At 46.9% G+C, this 21,072-nt stretch overlaps 1 protein-coding gene across 1 annotated transcript; it reads right to left on the bottom strand.

The window, feature by feature from the left end:
* Positions 1 to 9,557: 9,557 nt before the first annotated feature.
* On the bottom strand, positions 9,558 to 18,788 carry DRD3 (dopamine receptor D3). The gene is made up of 6 exons (XM_010012091.1): positions 18,507 to 18,788; positions 14,233 to 14,345; positions 12,965 to 13,107; positions 11,755 to 11,951; positions 10,499 to 10,844; positions 9,558 to 9,754 (listed from the first exon to the last, which is right to left on the bottom strand). The coding sequence occupies exons 1-6, from the start codon at positions 18,786 to 18,788 to the stop codon at positions 9,558 to 9,560; spliced, it is 1,278 nt and encodes a 425-aa protein (XP_010010393.1).
* Positions 18,789 to 21,072: the final 2,284 nt, after the last annotated feature.

The raw sequence follows: 21,072 nt of genomic DNA, 5'->3' as shown, positions 1-21,072 counted from the left end.
TGGATGTACAACGTGAGGTAGAAGGTCTGCCTATCTTAAAAGACAGGGAATTCTAATGAAACAAAAAACGGCTTATGCTTCTTTCAAGAGGAATGAAGGATACAGTGGTAATGTTGAGACTTTGCAATGCTGGTTTCTGCAGTGCCTGTTTCTACAGTGTTGCAAATATCAGTGCAAAACCTTATGGGAGGGGATAGGGACTATTTTAAAGCTTTTCATTTGCTGCTCTTTCATACCCATATACTCAAATCATCAAAATGTGTGAGCCCAGCACTCGGGCACCAAGATGCTTGTGTCCAAGAGGTCTGCCAGGGATGCTCTGTAAAGACATGGAGGATAAGGGCTGCTAGGTATCGTGCCTGCATTCTTCTTAGGTTGGTAGCCATACTGCTAGTTTCAGAGAGCTGTTTTGTACCTTTTGGGAGCTAGCTATGATCAGTTCCCCCCATCCTGTGAATCATTAGATTTTATTCATTTTATTTTGTCTCCCGGCCTGGGCGTCCTGAGAAGCTGCACGGAGCTGTACTGCAATATTAGTGACTTGCTAAGCTAAGTGCCAGCAACATGCCATGCTCAATAACCGTATGTTTTTCCTGCTGGCCTTCCAATTTTCCCATACTGCTGTGTTCCCGTTCAGTCTCCAGTGATTCCAATCAGGTTTTCCTGTTCTCTGCTTAGCTTATATGTGTGTGCCAAAGCTGCACAAAGCGAACAGTTTCCTCTTGGACAAAATCTACCTACATCTACTTACTATCTAACAAACAGTAATGAACTGCACTAAGACTGTTTCAGGGTTAAGGTGTTGGATTTACCCAAGTTTTCAATCTTTTGGTCTTCCTAATTCACTTTGTAAAAAATTAAGCAACATTTTTCATGCTAACTTAGACGGGTTTGTATTTTATTCTTGCTCTAATAGGGGGAAGAAAACTACATGAAAAAAACTAAACTTTTCATGGGAAAGTGAAGATTGAAATGAATAAGGAGTGGAAAAATTTCTGTGCTAAATTAACTTCACTTAGCAATGAAGACTGCAAAAACACCCTGACTGCCATCCATCCCCAAATGGCAGAGTACAAAAGAGCTGAGCAGAATACAAAAGAGATGGCATGTTACATAAACATCAGAGCCTGGAACATCTTTCCCTTAACAACTTTTAGTGTAACACTCCCCCTGAAGGCAATTAAAAATCCTTGATGTTTCTGATGAGAATAACTGGCAGGGCCGCATGCTAAATGCTAAATCCTGTGCCCTTCTGGCCTCTTTATTGCTATTCTGGTCCATAACTTACTCCTTTCGGAGCTATTGTAATATTGCAATTCTTTAGCAGTTTCAAAGACATGCTTTAAAATGGGTTAAGGAAAAAAAATCAAATTGGTTTATGACAAAAATGTTTTCTCCTTTCCTTCAGGTATATAATTTCTCCCCCTCCTCATTCATTCTCTAAATTACTAGGACAGGGTGTCCGTGATGGGTTGTATCAAGTCTTATCTGGCAGTTTCTAGTTCTGCTCTTCTGTGGCTTTAAAGGATTGCAGGAGCTGCCCAAGACTGGAAGTGTTCCAGCAGGGTGTTCTACTTATTTCTACATCTTTGAAATCCAGAGGGTTTTCAGATCATGGAGGGTCTATGCATAAAAAAATCGGTTGCAGGGGTGTTTCAGAGGTGTTTTTAAGTATTGGGTAGCTTTTTTTTTCCTTTTGGAACCCTGTTGATTTTTTATTTATAACCTGACATGACAAAAGGCCCCCAATAAAATGTTTAAACCCTCCTTTTAGTAATTTCAGAGAGGTTACCTCTGTGTTACGGAATGCATACACAAAATAGATCATAGTGGAGGCCAGTTTTATGGTCTCATTTGTAGTACTCTGGGGTGATCTACATGATTCACTGGGGACTTCATCTCTTTTTCTGGTAATGCAGTACTTACTTCTTCAGACTACTAAAGATGTTCCAGCACATAACCATCTTTCCTTAAGCACATTGTGTAGGCACAGTAGGACTTTTCAAACAAAAAGAGAGTGAAGTTAAATCTTCTTTGAGAAGCTGGATCTAGATTGGCAAAGTTGGTGCCATCACAAAAGTGGTTAACATCTTCCTGCAGCAAAATGGTCTTGCTTGCCTGTTGCTGTTGCCAGTGTGAGTGGCATCTGTCAGAGGGCATGGTGTCCTCCCCAGTGGCATATTGGCTGGGAAAGGCAATACCTTCCCTGCCTCACAGTGAGGTGATGATGGACGGCCTTATTACTTCTGCATCTGTTGCCTGTATGATTTAAGTAGACTGGTCAGGTGAAGGTGCAACACAGTGGGATGCTCTGTCATACTGCGGATGTACCTTCTCCAGCTTCTGGCCTTGCTCACTGCCCATCATTTCAAAAACTTCAGAGAAAGCCTGCTCTGTTTGTCAGACCTTTGTGCGTCAGAACATTTGTGAAGAGCCATTTGGGAAGCAGGTTTGGATGTCAAGGGGTTGTCTGGTTAATCAGGGTTATCTCACACTTCAGCCTGAAAACTTAAGAAACTATGTGGTGAGGAGAGGGCCATGCATAAAGAAATGATAACTAGAGGCCTCTCTGTCTGCCAGACAGCTCAGGATTAGCCTGCTTCCTGTTTTCCCTATCCCCTTGCTACAGTGCAAAGCATTTTCTGGTCAAGGGGATGGTCAGTGCGCTGGGAAAGGCAATGGCTGTGGATCTTGCCTGTGGCTCTACAAGGTGTATCTCCCCTGTCTGTACTTGCAGAGCAGGTTGATTTGCAGATGGGTGGTCAAGAAAAGCTCTGTTATCTATGCTCTTCAGATACAATGGTCCAGCACAGATTTTCACAAAAGAAAGGAGTGGTTTCAAGGTCCTTCACAGGGTTCCTGGACCCGTTCCAGTGCTGTGTGTGTGATACCTTCTGCTCTTGAGCTGACTGCCTTTCTGAGATATTAGACATCTATCACAAAGCATGACATGAAGCTGGCTTTGTAGCAATTGTCTGTGCTCATTATTGCCCCGTTCCCCAGGAGAACAGCTGATTTGCCTTCTGATGAGGTAATCAGGGGAGGTATTGAAGTGATGTAGCCAACATCTTGCAGGAAGTCAGCAGAGGCTACAAATCTGTCCTGAGCTCTTGATGCTGCCCTTCCAGACTGGAATGGAACCATCCACAATGTAATGTCAAATGTAGTGCTACTATGTGCCAAAAAACAGCTGAGGAAACCGATCCTTAGAAAAGACAGATGCTTTCCTCAGACAAAGCTGAGTGAACTGGGATGGGAGAGATCAGAGACTGGCAGGCAGCTGAAGCCTTCAGAGAGATGCAGCATCTTCAAGGAAGGGAGCAGGAGATGGACCGTCTGGGAGGAAGGAGCATAGGCAAACAGGATGATTAGGATTTGGCAAGGCCAGCAAAGAAAGGAGTGGGAGTTGTGCAGTATGTCCAAGTGTAGCATTGCCAACATTGAATTACAGAAGACACTGGCATGTCCCTTTTTACATCCCTTGCTTCACACATCTTGAGGAAAAAGAAGCATTTTGTTGTTGTTCAGGAGGCTTAGCAATGGCTGCTATACTCCTGCTCACAAAAGCAAAAGAATATAGAGTAATGCTGCTGGCCTTCAGACCTGAGACTGAGTACTGGACTTACCCTGGTACCTGGCTCTCTTGTTCCCCGCACCCAGTGCACAGACATTCAGGGAACTCCTACAGCATTAACCATCCGCCCATCTCCCTCTGCCTGTTCCTCACAGACAGACAGAAATGCTGCTGCTTCTCCGGGGAGGCATAGCAAGGTGAGCAGCCCACATGCATCACAGCCCTTCCACCACAGCATAAAGTGGCAGATAGAAATGGAAGAAATGTAAGTGTGCTTCTGCCCAGTGAAAAGTAGCCTTTATCTGTGTTCCTCAATTTGCCATGCTCACCGCTGTGGGCTGAAACTTATCAAAGCTGACAAGAGCCCCCAGGGACTGGAACTAAAAAGGTCTTCCCCACATTGCCAAATGTACTGAGCCTGGTGCTTGTCTTGCTGAGATGCTTAAATCATTATACTGAAATTAATTTTTCATTATGTTCGTTTTCTGCTTTGGCTCTAGGGGCTTACTTTATCTTCGCCTCACATATCCTGGGGCATTCAGGGGCGAGATGAGACCAGTGTCTGACAAGGAGAGAATCATGAAAGAAGTTCAGGAGAATTTCTTGCCTGGGCTTGGGAGAAAGAGCATCCTCATTTGGAGAAAGGTGTGGTTGGCATCAGAGTTGATGAGCTCCTGTTCTGGTGCTTGAGGTGGTATGAAACCAAGGAATTGGCATGAGTGAGGCCAGGAAAGCAGAACAAGAAAGGTCACTGATCTGTGTTGAATTGAGATTGACTGGAGAGTAACAGCACAGCTGGATTAGTGGCATTTGAGAGGCAGGATTGGTCCGGGACACATTTTCTACCTCCTGTTTGGTGTCATTCAGCAAGATGTATGTAACAGCCAGTGCTGACTTTGAAGAGGTGCTGCTTTGAATCCCTTGCACCTTGAATTACCCGCAGCCTTGTGAGCCTTCCTTTGCTCCTAAGGCAGCAGGTCAGTTGATAAGATACCACCAGGAGATGACAACTATGTTAGTTCATTATTACAATGAGATAAGAAAAAGTTCACTTCAATGGCTTACTCAAAGGCTAATTCAGGTTTGGGATGCTTGCACTGGTCTAAGAAAGAACTGATATGCCCGTTCTCTTTGGGAGATGAGACCCCTCACAGCCAGGAGTGTTTTCAGGCTGAAGGCTGCCAGAGCCTGTCATTTTGGGAGCAAATCATCACACACTTGGGTGAAACTAACTAGATCAGTACGAGCGTCCTCCAGGTGTCCACAATTCCTATTAGTAGTTTTCTGAGCATCATCAAAATCAGCAGCCTGATCCTTCCTCAGAATTCTGGCATTGATCAGATGGTCTTCAAAAATGATCACACCAGTAACACTGACTGAGATGCGGTTTTGCTTTGCAAATAACTTAAGCCAAGCTCTGTCTTTCACAGGGCTGCCCCTTCCAGAGGAGCTGCTAGCCTTAGGAGGTTGTGTTGACCCTAGCTGTGGGAAGCAGGTTCCCAGGCCACTCTGATCCCTCTCAGAGAAGATGCAATACAGCAGACTTTATGTGTACTATGCTACTTATGCTTAGCCCCACAGTGGGACTCAAATGAGTAGCTGGCCTGTCCATCCCCTAAGGAGTCTATGGAGGATTAACTGGAGACACAAGATTTTCTGCAAAACTTTACTTTGTCCTTGCCATAGTCTGACAAAAGTGGTTTTTAATGTGTGGCTGCAGGTGGGATTGTTAATACAACATGTCCTACAGCTGCTGCACAGTGTGCTGGAGCATGTTACCTAAGCAGTATCACCTGCAGAGCATCATGGCCATGCCAGCAGGTGAAATCTACCTCTTCCGTCATTTCCTTGTCTTCCCAATAGGCAGCTTTTCCTTACAGAAGATTGTTTTGTTTTCTGCCCCATGCACCTTTGTGCTCTCCTGCTTAAAGTCTCCTATGTGACCTGGTTCCTGCTGCTACCTCTGAAAGGGGTGAGTGGTTTATGTTTTTTTCTCTGTTCATCTTTTACAACATAAAACTTGATGTAAGAACTGCTGATTTTGGCTCTGGATGGCTTCAGTTAGGTGCCTGGTACCATTGAAGGTTTGGGTAACCTGTGTTTTTGCTGATAGACCTGAAGTGTAAATTATGGCCCTTGAGAGCACACAGTCGAGAAGCACGTCACACATGTGGGGCTCTGATCTTTGGACATCCCTCTTTGCACTTGTGACCAAGCAAGCTGCAGAAAGAGTTATGATAGCCACTATATAGCAGCCTAAATAGAAAGTTTTGGTGGTCTGTGAAGAGGTGGTGATGAGCTATGGAGATGCCCTCTGCTTATTTCTGCCTGCCATGCTTTAGGAGTGAGTGAATGAAAGTTGTTTGGTGTGGATTGTCTTGCCTTGCCTTGTTTTCAGGTAACCAGTACCCATATTGAAAGACTCTCTACCAGCAGAGAGGTTGCAGACTGAGAGGCACCATGGAGAGCAGGTTGCTGCCTGGATGTCTGTCCTTCCAGCCCAGAGCTAGGTTCTTGTCACTTATTCAGCAAAAACTCCTATTCTGAGCTATGGATTCATGTCATTTTGTTTACATGTTTTATGTACTAAAATGAAAGCACCTCAAGCTGCAGCCATCATCAGGGTCCTGTGTCCCTCTAGGGAGGGACTGGAAGGTGCCCCACATACGCCTGGGTGGGTTGTGCTGCTCAGGAGCCCCCTGAGCTGCAGCATCACGGGTGGGAGCAGCAGACTTGATGCATACATGTCACACCTACCACTGATGTACCCCTGCGACATGAGGATGAGACCAGGGTCTCTGTGGCTTTGTCCATGCCGGTGTGTGGTGCTGCATGTGCCTGCTAACCTGAGCAAGCATAACTCACTGTGATCCTCATCTGCCTGGGCTCCTGCAGCTCAGACAGAGCCTATGGCTCCATGAGCTGGCACACACAAGCTCAGTCAGAGCCTGTGGCTTTGTGAGCTGGGACACACGTCTGTCTGGAGAAATGGTGAAGGCAGGGGATAAATGGTATTTTTCAGCCCATTTCTCAGGCGTGCTGTAATTGCGTCTAGACAGGCAGCACTTGGATGGCTGCCTTGTACCTTTGCAGGGGTGGCTGCTGTTCCCAGTGGGTTTTGCCAGCTCTGCTTCATCTACAAAGGGGCTTAACTCTCCTCAGCTACAGTAGAGATGCTTCCTGGCTCTTCTGTCTGCTGGCTAGTTTACAAATGGCATCCAGCATAGGGGCTAAGGTCTAAATGGATGCCTGTTGTTCTTCAGTAGAGCACAGAGTCAGGGCTCACCTCTCCTTTTCCAGCCAGTTAGAGTGTGTGTGTGCATGGAGGGGAAACTCAAAACAACAAAGATGAAAATGTTGAAAATGAAGGTCAGGTGGAGGCATTTCAGTTAAAAAATGGAAGAGGACAGATTATTTTATTGCCAGTAATTAGTGTGGGAGGTGTGAAGCAGAGGTTCGGGGGGCTCCTCAGCTGTCCCTCTGGCTTGCTGGGGAGGAATGGAGGGGCATCAACTGGTTGCACTTTTGATTGCTTCTGTTCCTTGGCCTTTCATATGTTCATATTGCCATAGTAAGACTTGGCATGGAGCTCAAGCAGTACTTGAGAGAGTGGGGGAGAGGTGCTGTTTTCTTTTGGAGTTGTTACTATAATTGTGGGTGGGATTTGTGGCACCTTTTTTCTTTTATTCCATAGTTATAGTTCAAGAAGTTGCTGTCAGTTCTGTGACTTACAGTTCAAATCTTAACTATTAAATAAAGGACTGTGTATTTAGATACAGAATCTTCCCCATACCTCAGATGTGTGTGGGTACTAAAATACTGCTTGGTCTTCTGCCACATCTCCTTTTCCTCACCTGTGTCCTGAATCACCTTGGGATGTGCTGCTTGAAGAACAGGTTCAAATTCAAGTAAGATCAGTCTGAACGTGGCATCTGAGAGATGCTAGGGCAAGGCTTGAAACAGACCTAGCCATGCTTTAAAAGATCTTTTTCCTTGTTTCCACCTTTCCAGTGTGTACATAAAGCAACTGAAACTGGTCTCTGGTGATCTGTGTTTTGAAGCATTTTAATGATAATTACTTGAGCAGCAATCTGGCCACAGGTTGATTCACTTGATTGATACCCCCAATAGCCTGTGTGCTGAGGAGCACCCATGTTGCCCAGCACCTATGTATGCGCAGATGGAGTAAGCAGTACCACATGCCTGCCTGGCATAGCTGGGAAACTGACTGACTGTATTTTCAGCATTCATCTGCTGGAAGTGCTTAAAACAGCCAGTGATTTCTTTCCCAGCTCAAAGTAAAATAATGAAGACCTCTTACAGGTCTCCAGGCAGATGATCATTTTGTGATGATGATGATCAGGGAAAGTGTTAAGAGGGCTACCAGTGAGAAAAGGCTTAAGGAAGGGCTACATTCACTACAAAGGTACCAAACCTTCCAATTACATCTGTGTTTTATTAGATGAACAGTTACAATACAGCACGGAGGGCACACACGCACACCCCCCGCCCCAGGTGAACAACGCATGCTGTCCATGAGCATCTTCTCCCAAAGCCCAGACAAACAAGAAAAGAAGCTAGATCTCTGCTATGTGCTCCAGAGGCAGAGAACGGGTTTGGCTTTATATTGGGAAAGAGAGGAAGCTCTTCCCAGATGAGGAGCTGTGGCATGGACACAGGCAGAGACAACACACAGGCACACCCAAAGCTGTCAAACAAGTGTGGCTAACAGCACAGCTAAGCCTGGTCTTGGAAGTGAGAGTTGGAGCCTCTTACCTAGTACAGTGAAGAGGGGAAACGAAAGAAATGTGTGGAGGCTGTCCCAGGTCAGGTTTGTCTATAGAGGAAGAGCATTAGAGCGCCCTGACATGAGACCAGCTTACCTGGCACAGCAGGACTTGTCAGTATTTTCATCTAGGAGCTACTGCAGATGCCTTTGTAAAATATTGCTGGGAAAGGAGACCGTGGCAGGGTTGTATTTGGCCAGCTCCTGGAAGCTGGGATGTATGGATGCCCCGTGTGCTGACAAGTATACCAGTAAGGGGAGCCAGAGAGAGTCCTGGGTCTGATCCTGAGGCACACATCCTTTCTTACAGGGAGGGATGTTACTGAAACAGCTCTTTCACAGGCATGGGCTGTAACAGGAGTTATCACAACAGCACAGGACAAACCCATAATCTAGCAGTGCTCCTGATGAGGAAAGGAGTACAGAGATTGGTTCCAAAGAGACTACAAACAAATTTTGAGGCAAGGTGCATGCAACCTGGCCCAGGTGAGAAAAGAAACAGGTTTGAATCTATTGCAGGCATGACTGGAGCTATCCTAGGCCTTATTCATTAGTTAGTGTCCCCAGTAGATGACTGGGTGTGTGGTAGTTAAGTAGCAGCCAATCTGTCCCTGGTCCTCAGGTTAGGAAGAGAGGGGACACTTGTGACAGTGCTATACTTCTCATGCGACCTGACCTGCCAGAGGAGTGGTAGCCACCTCTCTACCTTACAAGGAGCAATAAAATACAATCTGGCAGCACAAGGGAAGGTTTCATTTGCAACTGGGGCAATTTACTCAAGCACTGAGACTGACCCAGTTTTACAGGCAAACCTTTTGACAGAGACAACAAAGATACTGTCATTTCTCAGTGCTCTGTTTCTAAGTTGGCTCGTGATTGAAGGGATAGGATCCTTAAGAAACAGGTCATATTCTACCCTCATGCTGTGCATGAGCTGGGTGCCTTCTGCAGACTGAGGCTCCAGCACTGGGAAGCCAAATGCATTGCCAGCACATAGGCAGGGAGACGAGATGCTGTCTGCTTGGGTCCCATGTGCACTGTGGTGGCTGATCTTCCACTGCACGCCTGGGTCTGCCTCTCGGTGCCCAATGCTGAGGGACTCACTGGTTTGCCTCTGTGTCTTGTCCTCTTTTCCCAGAAGTGGGAAGCACTTGTAACACAAACCGCAGCCCGTGCAGCCCAGTGCCAGTCCTGTGGTCAGCAGCAGAGGATCTTGAGGAAGGCTTTGCGGAAGTCAGTGTTGAAGGTTGTGTAGATGATGGGGTTGAGGGCACTGTTCACATAGCCAAGCCAGGTGCTGGCACTGTAAAGCCCTGGGGGCACATGGCAGGATGGGCAGTGGGTGTTCAGGATATGAATCAAGAAGAAGGGCAGCCAGCAGACTATGAATGCTCCTGGGTTTAAACAGAAGGAGAAAACAATCCAGGACTTTAGAGAAACAACTGCTCAGAAAGGTAGATGGCACTGACCTGTGTCCTCTCCCTCCATCCTCTCACTATTTCCATGCATGTGTCTGCATTTGGTAGATGCTAAAGGTGACATTACTGAGACAGAGGGACTTAGCAAGAGCTTCAGCTCCTTGGGACCACGTATGTGTATGGATGGAGGTGGCTTCAGAGATGGCCTCAATTGACAAAAAGACAGTGGTCACAACTTAGAGGGAAAGACTGCTGCCTTAGCTGCTTTTAACAGTTACGATGAGGCTGCATCACTTCCCTGCTACTACCAAGTTAACGAGGGGAAGCAGTGTATCTGGTGACTCTGGCAGGTGACTGGGGCACCATTCTCCTGTGGAAACTTAGGACTGTTGCAACTTTACAATAAAGGAAAAGAGAAAGCAAAGGTGTTGGCTATTGCTCCCTCTAGCAGGGGTTGTTGGCCACTGATTTAAAACAAAAGGGTAACAAAACATAGTAAATAAAACACTAAGATACTTGGCTCTCAACATTTGAGAGCATTTCCCTAGATCCCTAAATGCCCCATCTCTGTCTCTCCTGAGTTTTAGGAGCAGTGAAGCTGAAGTCTGGGTTTGGCTTGCATTTTTTTAAATCTCAATACTGTATGAGGAGATTCCTTGCCATTGCAAGTCCCAAACCATCACCCCTCGCCCCCCACTAGATAGAGTGGCTCTCACTCACCCAGGACAATAGCTAGCATCTGTGTAGCCTTCCTCTCCCGAAGCTGGATCAGCCGGGGCTGCTGGTGTGCTAGTTTCAAAGAGCTGATGGTCTTGCCACTGCTGAGCCTCCGTACCTCCAGTCCTGGCTTGGTACTCTTTCTCCTCTCTTCCAGCCTGCTGTGTTGTGTGATCCTGGGTGTCTTGGTGAGGGATGCCTCATGGCAGAAGCTGCGGTACCGCTGCAGGCTGAGGATAGTCAGCAACTTCCTTTTAGTAGACATCTCCTGGCCTGAGCATTTGAGTGGCAGACAGCGGGGAAAGGTGCCTTGGCATCTGTTTGGCAAAGCTTTTCTCTCCAAGTGTTCCTGCAAAAGAGGATTCCACAAAGAGACTGGGAACCATGCAAACCGTTCACTGGGTCAGAGGATGACAAGGAAAGTTGTAGGAGTCATCCTTAGCCCCGCTTTCTTCTTAGGTTTGTGCCTTATCCTCTGGACTGAGCTGGCTTATCAGAGGGGCGAACCAGCACTGGACTAGTCTCTGCTTCCATCCCACTGAGGAGAAGCATGAGAACAAGAAAAGCTGAAACACCTGCTCTGATAACCTTTCACTTGTATTTTTGTGTTGGCCCTGCTCCCCTCAACATCCCCACCCATTTATTAAGGCAGCTTCACTGTGAGAAGTGAGTAAAACAAGTGGATACTCATGACCAGACGATCCCTTTCAAACCACTGTGCTGGTTCCCATGGTTGCAGATATTTCATCTAGAAAGGTCAGTGGAACAAATGCTCTGTGCACCGTGAGCATTTTGACCTCTTAAGTCTGTCAGATGAAGAGCTGTTTTGGTTTGGTTTTTCTCTCTCTTTTTTTTTTTTCTTTTTTTAAATAATCTAGGTTAAAGTCTGTGAAGCCCTGAGAACAAAGCTTCACACAGCAAAAAACAATAAATGAAGACATTAAAATTGATAAATGAAGAAATTAGCCAGACTTCTGCATGGCTGAAAAAGCCTTGCTCTGAAGAAATATTGAAGTAGCCTTTGCCTTGTTTCTAGAGGGCAGAGACACATACGGATTATCCTCTTTCTAGAGGGCTGGCGAGGATTTAACTGGAGCCTCTGCATCTCAAATATCATGGTATGTGAGTGAGGGATAGAATGAAAACATATCATGTCCCTTCTTTATGCTTTCTGTTCTGTGCTTTGACCCTTTAAGCAGAAGAGATGATGCATGTCGTGCCCTTTTTGACAGCTCCTTCTGTAGTCATATGAATCTTACTTTGTGCGCATAACACAGTTCGGCGCTGGCGCTGTGGCTGCCCCGCTGGGTGAGGGTTCGCTTCTTTTGTCTCTGTCTTAGCACAAGGTAAATCCGAACATAGAGCAGCAGGGTCACCAGGAAGGGGAGGTAGAAGGACACCAAAGAGGAGTAGATGATGAAACTGGGGTTGGATATGGAACAGACAGTGGGATCCCCTGGGAAGGAGAAGAGAGAGACAGAGGAGAGGCTGAGCTGCTTCAGTTTAGTACAAGGGAGCTCTGGTGCACTGGCAGTGCAAGTCAAGTGGTGGCCGGCAGACAACGGCAAAGTCTAAGGAGTGCAAGTTATCTCCTATCTCTGTTGCTGCAAATTAATTGTGTCCTTAGCCACTCACCTAACTGGTGCCTAAAAGGGACCCTAGGGCCATTTAGCATGATCCAGCATGGATCTCCCTTCTTTTCTTCTCTTATGTCTATTCCCACCCTTTCTCCTATTCCTCTGAGCTGTCTGGTTGCAGGGGTGTGCCTTCACCCTCATCTTTCTGGACCAGGCAGGGAGGGACAGCAGTACTTCCCACCCCCTGTTCCCTTCTTGCCTCAAGCACTTCACAGAGGATGAATGAGGAGCAGAAGACTTCCTCCTGTGGCCCAGAGGGGAGGAAGGCTCTCCTGCCCCTCTGCCGCCAGGGAGAGTGGTCTGCTCTAGGTGAGGGGAAAGAGACCAACCCGGTTTCAAGGAGGAGGCTGAACTGTTTGCTTTCCTCAAGGGATTAGGTGAGGAAGCAAACAGCCTGCTGGATGGGAAAGAGGTTTCTCACAAGCAGTGCCAGTATGCAGTCCTTGCTGTTTGGAAATCTGTCCTGTATCACATTTAGAACTGTGTCTGGACCTGTTATCTCCAAGATGCAGTAAGTCTGTGTACTGGATGTGCTGAGTGACTGGGGGGGATCTGTAGACCTGGATGCTTTGATGGGCATTAATCTAGCAGTAAAGAAGGCAGATTTGTCCTCAGAGCAATAGTCAGCATCTGCCTGAGTAAATGGCAAGTTTATAGACAAGAGCACATGTGCTCTGCAGCACCAGAGATTTTTCTCATCATAGTGTGCTTTCCAGTTTCCTAAAATTTCCTGCAACTTGGCAAGTGACCCATGTTAAATGACCTGCCTGTACACAGGGCAGCTCCATTTTCAGCCCCTCACTGGATGCTGCTGTTCAAGGGTGTCACCTACCTGTAGTATTGAAGCCAAAGAGGAGAGGGCATGACACTGCAAACGCCAGCATCCAGACTATCACGATCATGAGAGACACCCTTCTGCAGGAGCTGTGCCCAGTGCTGTTCTGGTACTGAACTGGTTTCACCACTGCAGTGTATCTGTGGGCCAAACCAGCTCCAGAAAGAGGGAGGGAGGAAAAGGACCAGGTTTTAAAAGGAGCAATGAAAGCCATGTAGGGAACATGATAGTGAACGTGATAAAGAAATGGAAGAGGAAAGGAAACCGGATAATGGGATCAGCAGTTTGCAGAAATGGTAAGTGGGGCATTGGGAGGTGGAACAGAGGAAATCGGAGTTAGTTGACAGCACTGCAGAGAAACACTCTGCAGATTTGCTGGCATTGTGAAGCTACAAGGTTTGGGATACCAGATGGATCTAGAAACCCCAGGAAACCCCTAAGGTTATATGTGCACTGCTGGGAAAGAGCAGTGTTGGAGCAACTACAGCTTGCTGCACTCTGTGCCTCAGCTGCCTGCTCTGGTGTTGACCTTACTGACAGACAGAGTTGCCCATGGGTGGGTGTCCAGGGCCTTCAGCTGCCAGGGTGCCTCAGGGGATGCAGCTCAGCAAGGCTAGGATTTGGAAGGCACAGCAGCCTTGTCTTTAGGATAGCCTGGGAGCTGGTATGCCAGACCAAGCCAGCATTAGGAGCAGCTTTGTACAATTACCCCCGAGCCACAAAAGTACAGCATGCAGTGTTTTTTTTCCTTCCCCCACTTCTCAGTCCGAACAGCACCATGTGCAGCAAGGTCTTGGCTCCCAGCCCTCAGCGTGGCTATTTTAAATAGGCTCAGTTTTAAGACGCAGAAAAGCAGGGCAAGGCTGAAGATCATACAGTAATAATCATCATCCCCTCCCTGTGTATATGGCAGGATTTTGTTCATTAAAACTTCCTAAGTGAGGTCTCCAGGAGGACTCCTTAAGACTCAATGGGAATTAGATAACCAATTCTGGTTCCTGCTTTTAAGAAGCATGAGGATGTGGTCGATTGCCTACTGGTGATGTCTTATTGCTTGTGCCTCTCTGCCCCGACGTGCAGACATCTCCTAGCACGTGGTGGGTCAAGCCATATTAACAGCAGTAGCAGCAGTGATAGACTTGCAGGGAGGCTTGTGCTCCTGAGCACCCCAGTGCTGCCCATGCAAATCCCACCTCCTTGTCCCTGCCAGGCACAGAGTTGTCCCACACCTCCAGACTATCCCCCTGGATGCTGTTGGCTCTCACCTGTCAATGCTGATAGCACAGAGGTTTAAAATGCTGGCTGTGCACATCATTACATCCATGGTGACGAAGATATCGCAGCAGATGCGGCTGAAGTTCCAGACTCCTCCGGTCACCTGCACAAGCAACCACAAAAGTGTCAGCCTTGTTTTGCCCCGTGTAAGGAGGTGGTCTCCTTCAAGTATCTCAACAGCTCCATGAGTTCATGTCCACTGTGATGTGTAGAGGGAAACTGAGACACCTGTGTTGTGTGCAAGATAACACAGTGGTAGGTTGCAAAGAAGGAGCTGCGTCTCAGTTTCAGCCCTTTAGTTACTCTTACGGAGGGAGAAGAAATAGATAGCAGCTACCCCTTCCCTTAAGGCCCAGCATGACAAACTGATTTGCATTTGGTATCACTGTATATAGCCTTTGATTAAGGATTATCTGAGAAAATCTAAGGGCTGGAAGTGTTTCTCAGCTTAGCTGCTGGAGTTCTCTTGCAGGCAGTGAGCTGGAAAAGTGCTGCAAATTTTATGCATTTATGTATGAAAGAGAGACCTGAGACCCAAGGCTTCTCCAAAACCTTGTTTGGATTCTTATCTCAGTTACAGATTTTGATTATTGGATCTGAGTGAGAACTCACAAGCTATTCAGATAAAGGGTTTGGTTTGCCACCACGTTGAGCTTTTGTCCTGGTGGTTTTGAATTTTTAATCTGAAGCGTGCAATCATGAAAGCGTAGCTGTGACCAACCTTTGTGATGGAGAAATGCATTTTTTTGGCCTAGCCACCGAGTTCTTGATAATAACATTTTCAGTTGACACCAATATGTTCCAAGCACTGTGTGGTACTGCTCTCCTTGGGGGATGACAGTCTGGCTTCAAGCGAGGTGGTCTGCCTCAGTACTCCCTCCTTGTAGGAGATGACCAAGGAGGCAGCCTGCTTTCCACAGATAAGCTTGTTAGATTACTACAGCAAACAAACCTAATGCTGTGCTGGTAGGAGAGAAAGAGGAAGGAAAGTCCTTGCTTGGAGAAAGCCTTCAGTGTTCAACCCCATAGATCCTGCTGGTTCAGCTGGATCCTGGGAAGCTGTCAGGAACTGGCACTGGTTCCTAGTCTCTCTGCTTACATTTAGACCACTGGCCTCTTGCGGTCTAAGCAAGTCAAAACCACTTCTTTTGTGGCCCAAGTACAGCAAAAACACTGATAAGCAGGAGTGAGTCCAGTGGAGGGCCACCAAGACAGTCCCTGGGGCTGGAGCACTTGTCCCGTGAGGAGCTGCTAAGGGAACGGGGCTTGTTCAGTTTGGAGAAAAGGTGCTTTGTGGGGGATTAACAGCAGTCCCCTAGTGGGAAGTTAAGAAAGTTGGAGACAGGTTAATTGTAACTGCTGGGAGCCTTTGCAATGGTTTGCAGTGAGGGACGTTTCTGGTAGCGTGAGGCAAAATGTGAGGCAATGTTTGTGTGATTTGTGGAGTTTGAAGAACATTCCACCAGGAGCTGGTGCCAGCTGTTTGCATGAAAGCCGTCTGCTGCTAGCCCAACAGATGTGCAAGCACCTAACTGAGGGAGCTTCCCAGGTCCTGAGCACATTCAGGTTTTAAGCCCAAGAATGCGAACCATTAAAACTCAAGAAGGTGCTGGTGGGAATGGCTTTGAAGTAAACCCTCTAGGGGTGACGTATTCAGACCATGCCACCTGCATACTAAGCTGTGGCTTGTATTAAGAGGATGCTTGACCAATTTGGGCTTAAAACCCATCTTCACTTTCATGAGCCTCAACTTCTAAAATGGGGAGTAGCTCTGCTGAAGTCAGTGAAATTAATATTTACCTGCAGGGTATGCAAGCCCAGAATTTATTCTGGAATTTAATAATGAAGAAGAGCCTTTTTATTATAGGGCTTGTTAATAACCTCTAAAATTCTATTTCTGCTATTCCTTTTATTGCTCTGCTCATCTTTGCTACAGCAGTTAGAACTTGCTAGTGTGCATTTCTGGTTTTCATGTGCTCGCAGGGTAGCTGTTCTTTATCTCTTTGGTGCCTTTTGTCCAGGAATCTCAAAGCACATCACAGGTATCAATTGAATGAATCCTCACAACTGCTTGGGTGAGGTGGATGGTCAAATATTCTTCTCTTACAGCTGACAAGAGCAAACCACAGAGAGATGAGCTGATGCAGTCTCTCATTACCCCTCAGTGCATATGCAACAGAAGCGAGAATAGAGTGAAGGTTGAAATCCTGGCTATGTTAAAGACAATGCTTAAAGCTCCCTAAAGACTATTCAGGTCAGGTTCTCACTTCATCTTTCTTGATGAACGGTCTGCTTTATCCACAAAACTGCAGTTTTATTATTTTAAACTTTCCGACCCTAAAGGAGGTCTAGTTTAAAAAAGAAAATGAAAAAAATGACTCTGCATTCGTAAGCTTCTGCAAATCCATCACTCTGCTGAAGCCTTACAAAAACCAAAAGAATGTCTGTAAATCAGATGTGTATGATGACGCCGTGTTGAGGTGTACATGGGTGGGAAAGTAGGAACATGAAGCTGCATCAGGTGGTGACAGGCATCCCAGTAATGGTGCATCTAAGCATGCTCGCTTAAGTGTTTCGTGTTTAAGAGTGTTCTTCTTGGGGGTGCTGTTAGCTCCCTGCAGCGGTGAAACGGCTGCTTATGGTTTTGCATGGTGGGAGTAACTAAGAGCACACACATGGTTGGGCCTGCTGACGAGTGGTAAAGCTGCAGTAACTCAGTTGTCTGTCCTCCCTTTGACAATCATCTTCAGAAACCTTTTTCTCCTTTGAAGGTAGAACTGGATGTTGTGAAAAGATGGAAAAGGATGCTCCAGGTCATGCTGCTACATGTACCCCTCCATTTATATGATGACTAGAAGGTATGATGGTGTTTAATGCCATCAAACTCCAGTGGGCAGGATACCTTAAAGCCACTGTCTTGGACACCTTGGTGAGCCAGTAGTTGCACCAACCACAGCATCAGAGGTCAGTAAAGAAATGGGGTAACAGAACTGGTATATTAGACCTACCTGTTGACCCCGGGAGATTGCTAGACACAGTGCTGAATGCATTTTTGTGCCAGAAACTTCATTAGGTGGAGATGAGGATTTTGAGGCTATAAAATGTTCCTATAGTTGCTCTATCACAGCCTTCCCAAGAGGCCTTTTGGAAAGATAGGGTTCTTGTCTGCATGATGGATAAAATGACAAATTTTATGGAGAAGTCCAGGCCACAGCTGGCTCTAAAAATTGAGTGTAAAGCACAAAGTTCAAAAGCAACATTTAAACCTGAGGTATTCATCCACCTTTAGCTGCTTCATAAATAATGGCCAGGTCTCAGACGTCTGGTTTGGCAAATGTTCAGTAGATGAATAGGTATTATACATGGTTTTGGAGACTGAATTATTTCTTGGCAATTTCTAGGCCCATAGTGTACTGAAGCAAGATGCCATTTCTGCTTCGCTGGTAGCATCGCTCATCCATAAACAGCAGCAAATACCTAAATGAGCTTGGACTGTTTTTTAAAATCTTAGTCTTGCTGGAGTCCTGCAGTCTGGTTCTCTAGGAGATACTGTGCAATGCTGGGAATGGTAGTTTGGGATGTATGTGGCTTTTTCTGCCTGTTGTTTGGGTGACTCTTGCATCAGCTACTTTGATTAGCTGAGCTCCACATATGGAAATGGATCTTGAATGAGTCTCAAACAGAACTAGGGAATGGGCCTACTTTCATGGTCACAAATTGTGACCACAGTACTGCATGGGGGCAGAGGCTGCTCCACAGATGCGCTTCAGTCTCACTCTGACCACAGGAAGTGCTAAGTTTAATGCAAAAGCATATTGTGATTTCATTAAAGACTGGAGTATGCTTGAGGTGATGGACTACTCCAGTCTAACATAAAATTTGACTTTTAATAATACATTTTTGATTGACATCAAACTGCAGAGTCTAATCTGTCTTGTTGGAATGGCTTCCCTCCTCTGCTTCCCCTCTTTTCCCCTGCTTTTTAATCATTTGATGTAACACAACCTAGCTGTACACATTCTGCAGGCCAGTTCCAGGACTGTGCCACACACATCAGCCTAAACGTTACTACTGACTTCATTAGGAACACAATCACACATGCGGTATCATGGTAAACTCGTACTGTGGTTAAGATCTGCTAATCATAGAATCATAGAATGGTTTGGGTTGGAAAGGACCTTAAGATCACCTAGTTCCAAGCCCCCTGCCATGGGCAGTAATGCCTCACCCTAGACCATGTTGCCCAAGGTTCTGTCCAACTCACCTCCAGGTACACCACCCATGGCATCACCAAAATAGCCACCAGCAAGTCTGCCACCGCCAGGCTCACCACCAGGTAGTTCGTTGTGGTTTGCAAGGCACGTTCCCTCAGCACAGCTAAGCAGACCAGGACGTTCCCAAAGATGATGGCCAAAATCAAGATGCAGTAGCAGAGGGCGTAGTAGGCATGCGAGTGTGGCAGGTAAGGCTCCGTAGTGTTGTCTGCTCCACAGGGAATGGGGTTGGTGGTGTTTGGATGACTGCTGGCTCTTGTGAAGAGGGCCATGGGGATGCTGCTGTGAAGATGAAGAAAGAGATGGCTGAAAATCAGAGCTCTAAAATAGAATTACAGACTGGTTTGGGTTGGAAGGGACCTTAAAGCTCACCTAGTTCCACCCCCCTGCCCCGGGCAGGGACACCTTCCACTAGAGCAGGTTGCTCCAAGCCCCTGTGTCCAACCTGGCCTTGAACACTGCCAGGGATGGGGCAGCCACAGCTTCTCTGGGCAACCTGTGCCAGCGCCTCAGCACCCTCACAGGGAAGATTCGTTTTCCTAATATCTAAGCAGTGGAGAACAGTACCCTTTGTGGATGGTGTATGATTTTTATACTTTCCTCATGAATGCTACTTCAAGCCAATTCTGGAGGGGATTTTTTCCTCCTGCTCATATATAGGCAAAGCTTTATTTAAAGTCTTGCTTGGCCTGTTTAGTTTTTCATTGAATCTAAGCCAAGAGAAGAATGCAATATTTCACCTCCTGTGTGTGTGTGAGAGAGACGCATCTTACCAACCAACACAGACAGTTTTAAGTGGCAGTAGTTTTAAGACAGCCAAAGTCACAGCACAGTACAAGCCAGCTGGGCGAGAGCAGAATCTTAAAGACAATTTGTAGTACTGAGGACAAGACAGCACGGTTACCCAAACCAGGACTTGGCCAGAAGCTTGGACCTATCATCTTTTCTTCTGGGAAGTACCCTTTCCCCTTCCGTCTTCAGTAACTTCATGCACTTGGGTGCTCAGCATCCCAGAGGAGAGACCGTGCTTGTGATGCTGGCGCTAAGCACCACCTACTGAATTACTCTTTTCCTGCAACATGTTTCTGTCCCAGGGATTCTGTTCAAATAATGCTCTGCTTGTGCCCTGCCACCTTCCCAAAGCTCAACTACCAGTGCTGCCCTCATTTCATCCATAACGTGCTCTGTCTTTTCCATGCCTGGACAGAAGATGCGCTTCCTGCTCTGAAGAGCAAACCAGCTTGTCGTTTGGGATGAAATAATGGACGGATGCTTGCAGGGTACTTGGCATTTATTTTTCTTACAATCGATTCGTGATTGTGCTCAGGAACCTATCCTTTTTTGATTTAGGAAGAGGATATTTCTTTCCAGGGCTATGAAGGCTGCTGTCCCAGGTTGTTCTGTGACATTTAATCGCTTGTATATGATAGGGGTTTTTTTCCTTTGCTAGTGCTCCCATTGCTGAACTCCTCATCAGTGTGACAGGTATGAAAGGCAAGGACAAAACGTTGCAATCCCAATGGTACAAATGTTACTCCTTGTTCCATTTCACCCCTGGAACAGTAGCATCTGTGATGCACACACTCCTGGAGGAGTAGCTGTACAATAGGTATAAATGGGTATAAATTGCTCCAGCACCCTTAGAATGGGTGTCGCTTGCCCCTGCTGCTTGTAGCTGGGAGAGGACAAGGGCAGAATGAGATGGAAACTGAACTTCCCTCTGTGCCATGAACACAGATCCCTCGGGACTGGGGTGAAACAATCTCTTATGGCATGTGTTTTGTTTGAAAGTGCCTGTGCTTGCCTCTCCTTCTTCTGCCAGCCCCTGACAAAATTAAGCCTTCCACTGGATCTGAAGGATTTCCATAGCATGAGCACTGCTGCTGACTCCAGGACTATTTGTTCATAAAACAGTTCTGCAGACAGGACTTGTTTTGCAGTGAGTGTCCCTTGCAGTGACATGGCTCCTGCTCTGGGAAATATGTATGGTCTGGGGCCATGAAAGGCTAGTTCTGTAGTGTTGGAAAAAACCCTACATTAAGCAGCTGCCTTGCTGATAAGCTAAGCCACGACAGGGAATGAACAAAACATCATACAGAATAGAACCAAGAGGCTTAAGGCACTGTACTACACAGTTTGCCAGCCGGTTTACTGCCCTGTCTTTTGTCCCTTACATCCTCAAGCACTATTTTCAACTATCGCCTGGAGGCCAATGTTCCCTTTCAGGTTCCCCCCGCCCCGCAAGTTCCTCCCTGCCAGGTGCCCCAGCCCTGGACTCTGCTCGCTTTGCCCACAGCCAGGATGCTGCCAAACCAGGGCACCTGGATACAGGGGTGGTGAGACCCAGGGGTACACCCCCCCCTTCCGTGCAGCGAGCGGCGGCAGAGGCAAGGGTCGCTGCCGCGGGGACGAGCAGACGGCGGGGAGAGGGAGGGATGCTCCTCCCGTAGGTCTCCACCTCGGGGGGGTCCGGGTGCGGGTCTAGGTCCGGATGCCATGGTGCGGGCGTGGGGTGCAGAGGAGGGGTCCGGGGTCCAAGCGTGGCCGCAGCTTTGG

The sequence above is a fragment of the Nestor notabilis genome, unplaced genomic scaffold (assembly GCF_000696875.1).
Source record: "Nestor notabilis isolate BGI_N333 unplaced genomic scaffold, ASM69687v1 scaffold10963, whole genome shotgun sequence".
NCBI classification, from domain to species: domain Eukaryota; kingdom Metazoa; phylum Chordata; class Aves; order Psittaciformes; family Psittacidae; genus Nestor; species Nestor notabilis.
This window is presented reverse-complemented; position numbering and strand designations above follow the sequence as displayed.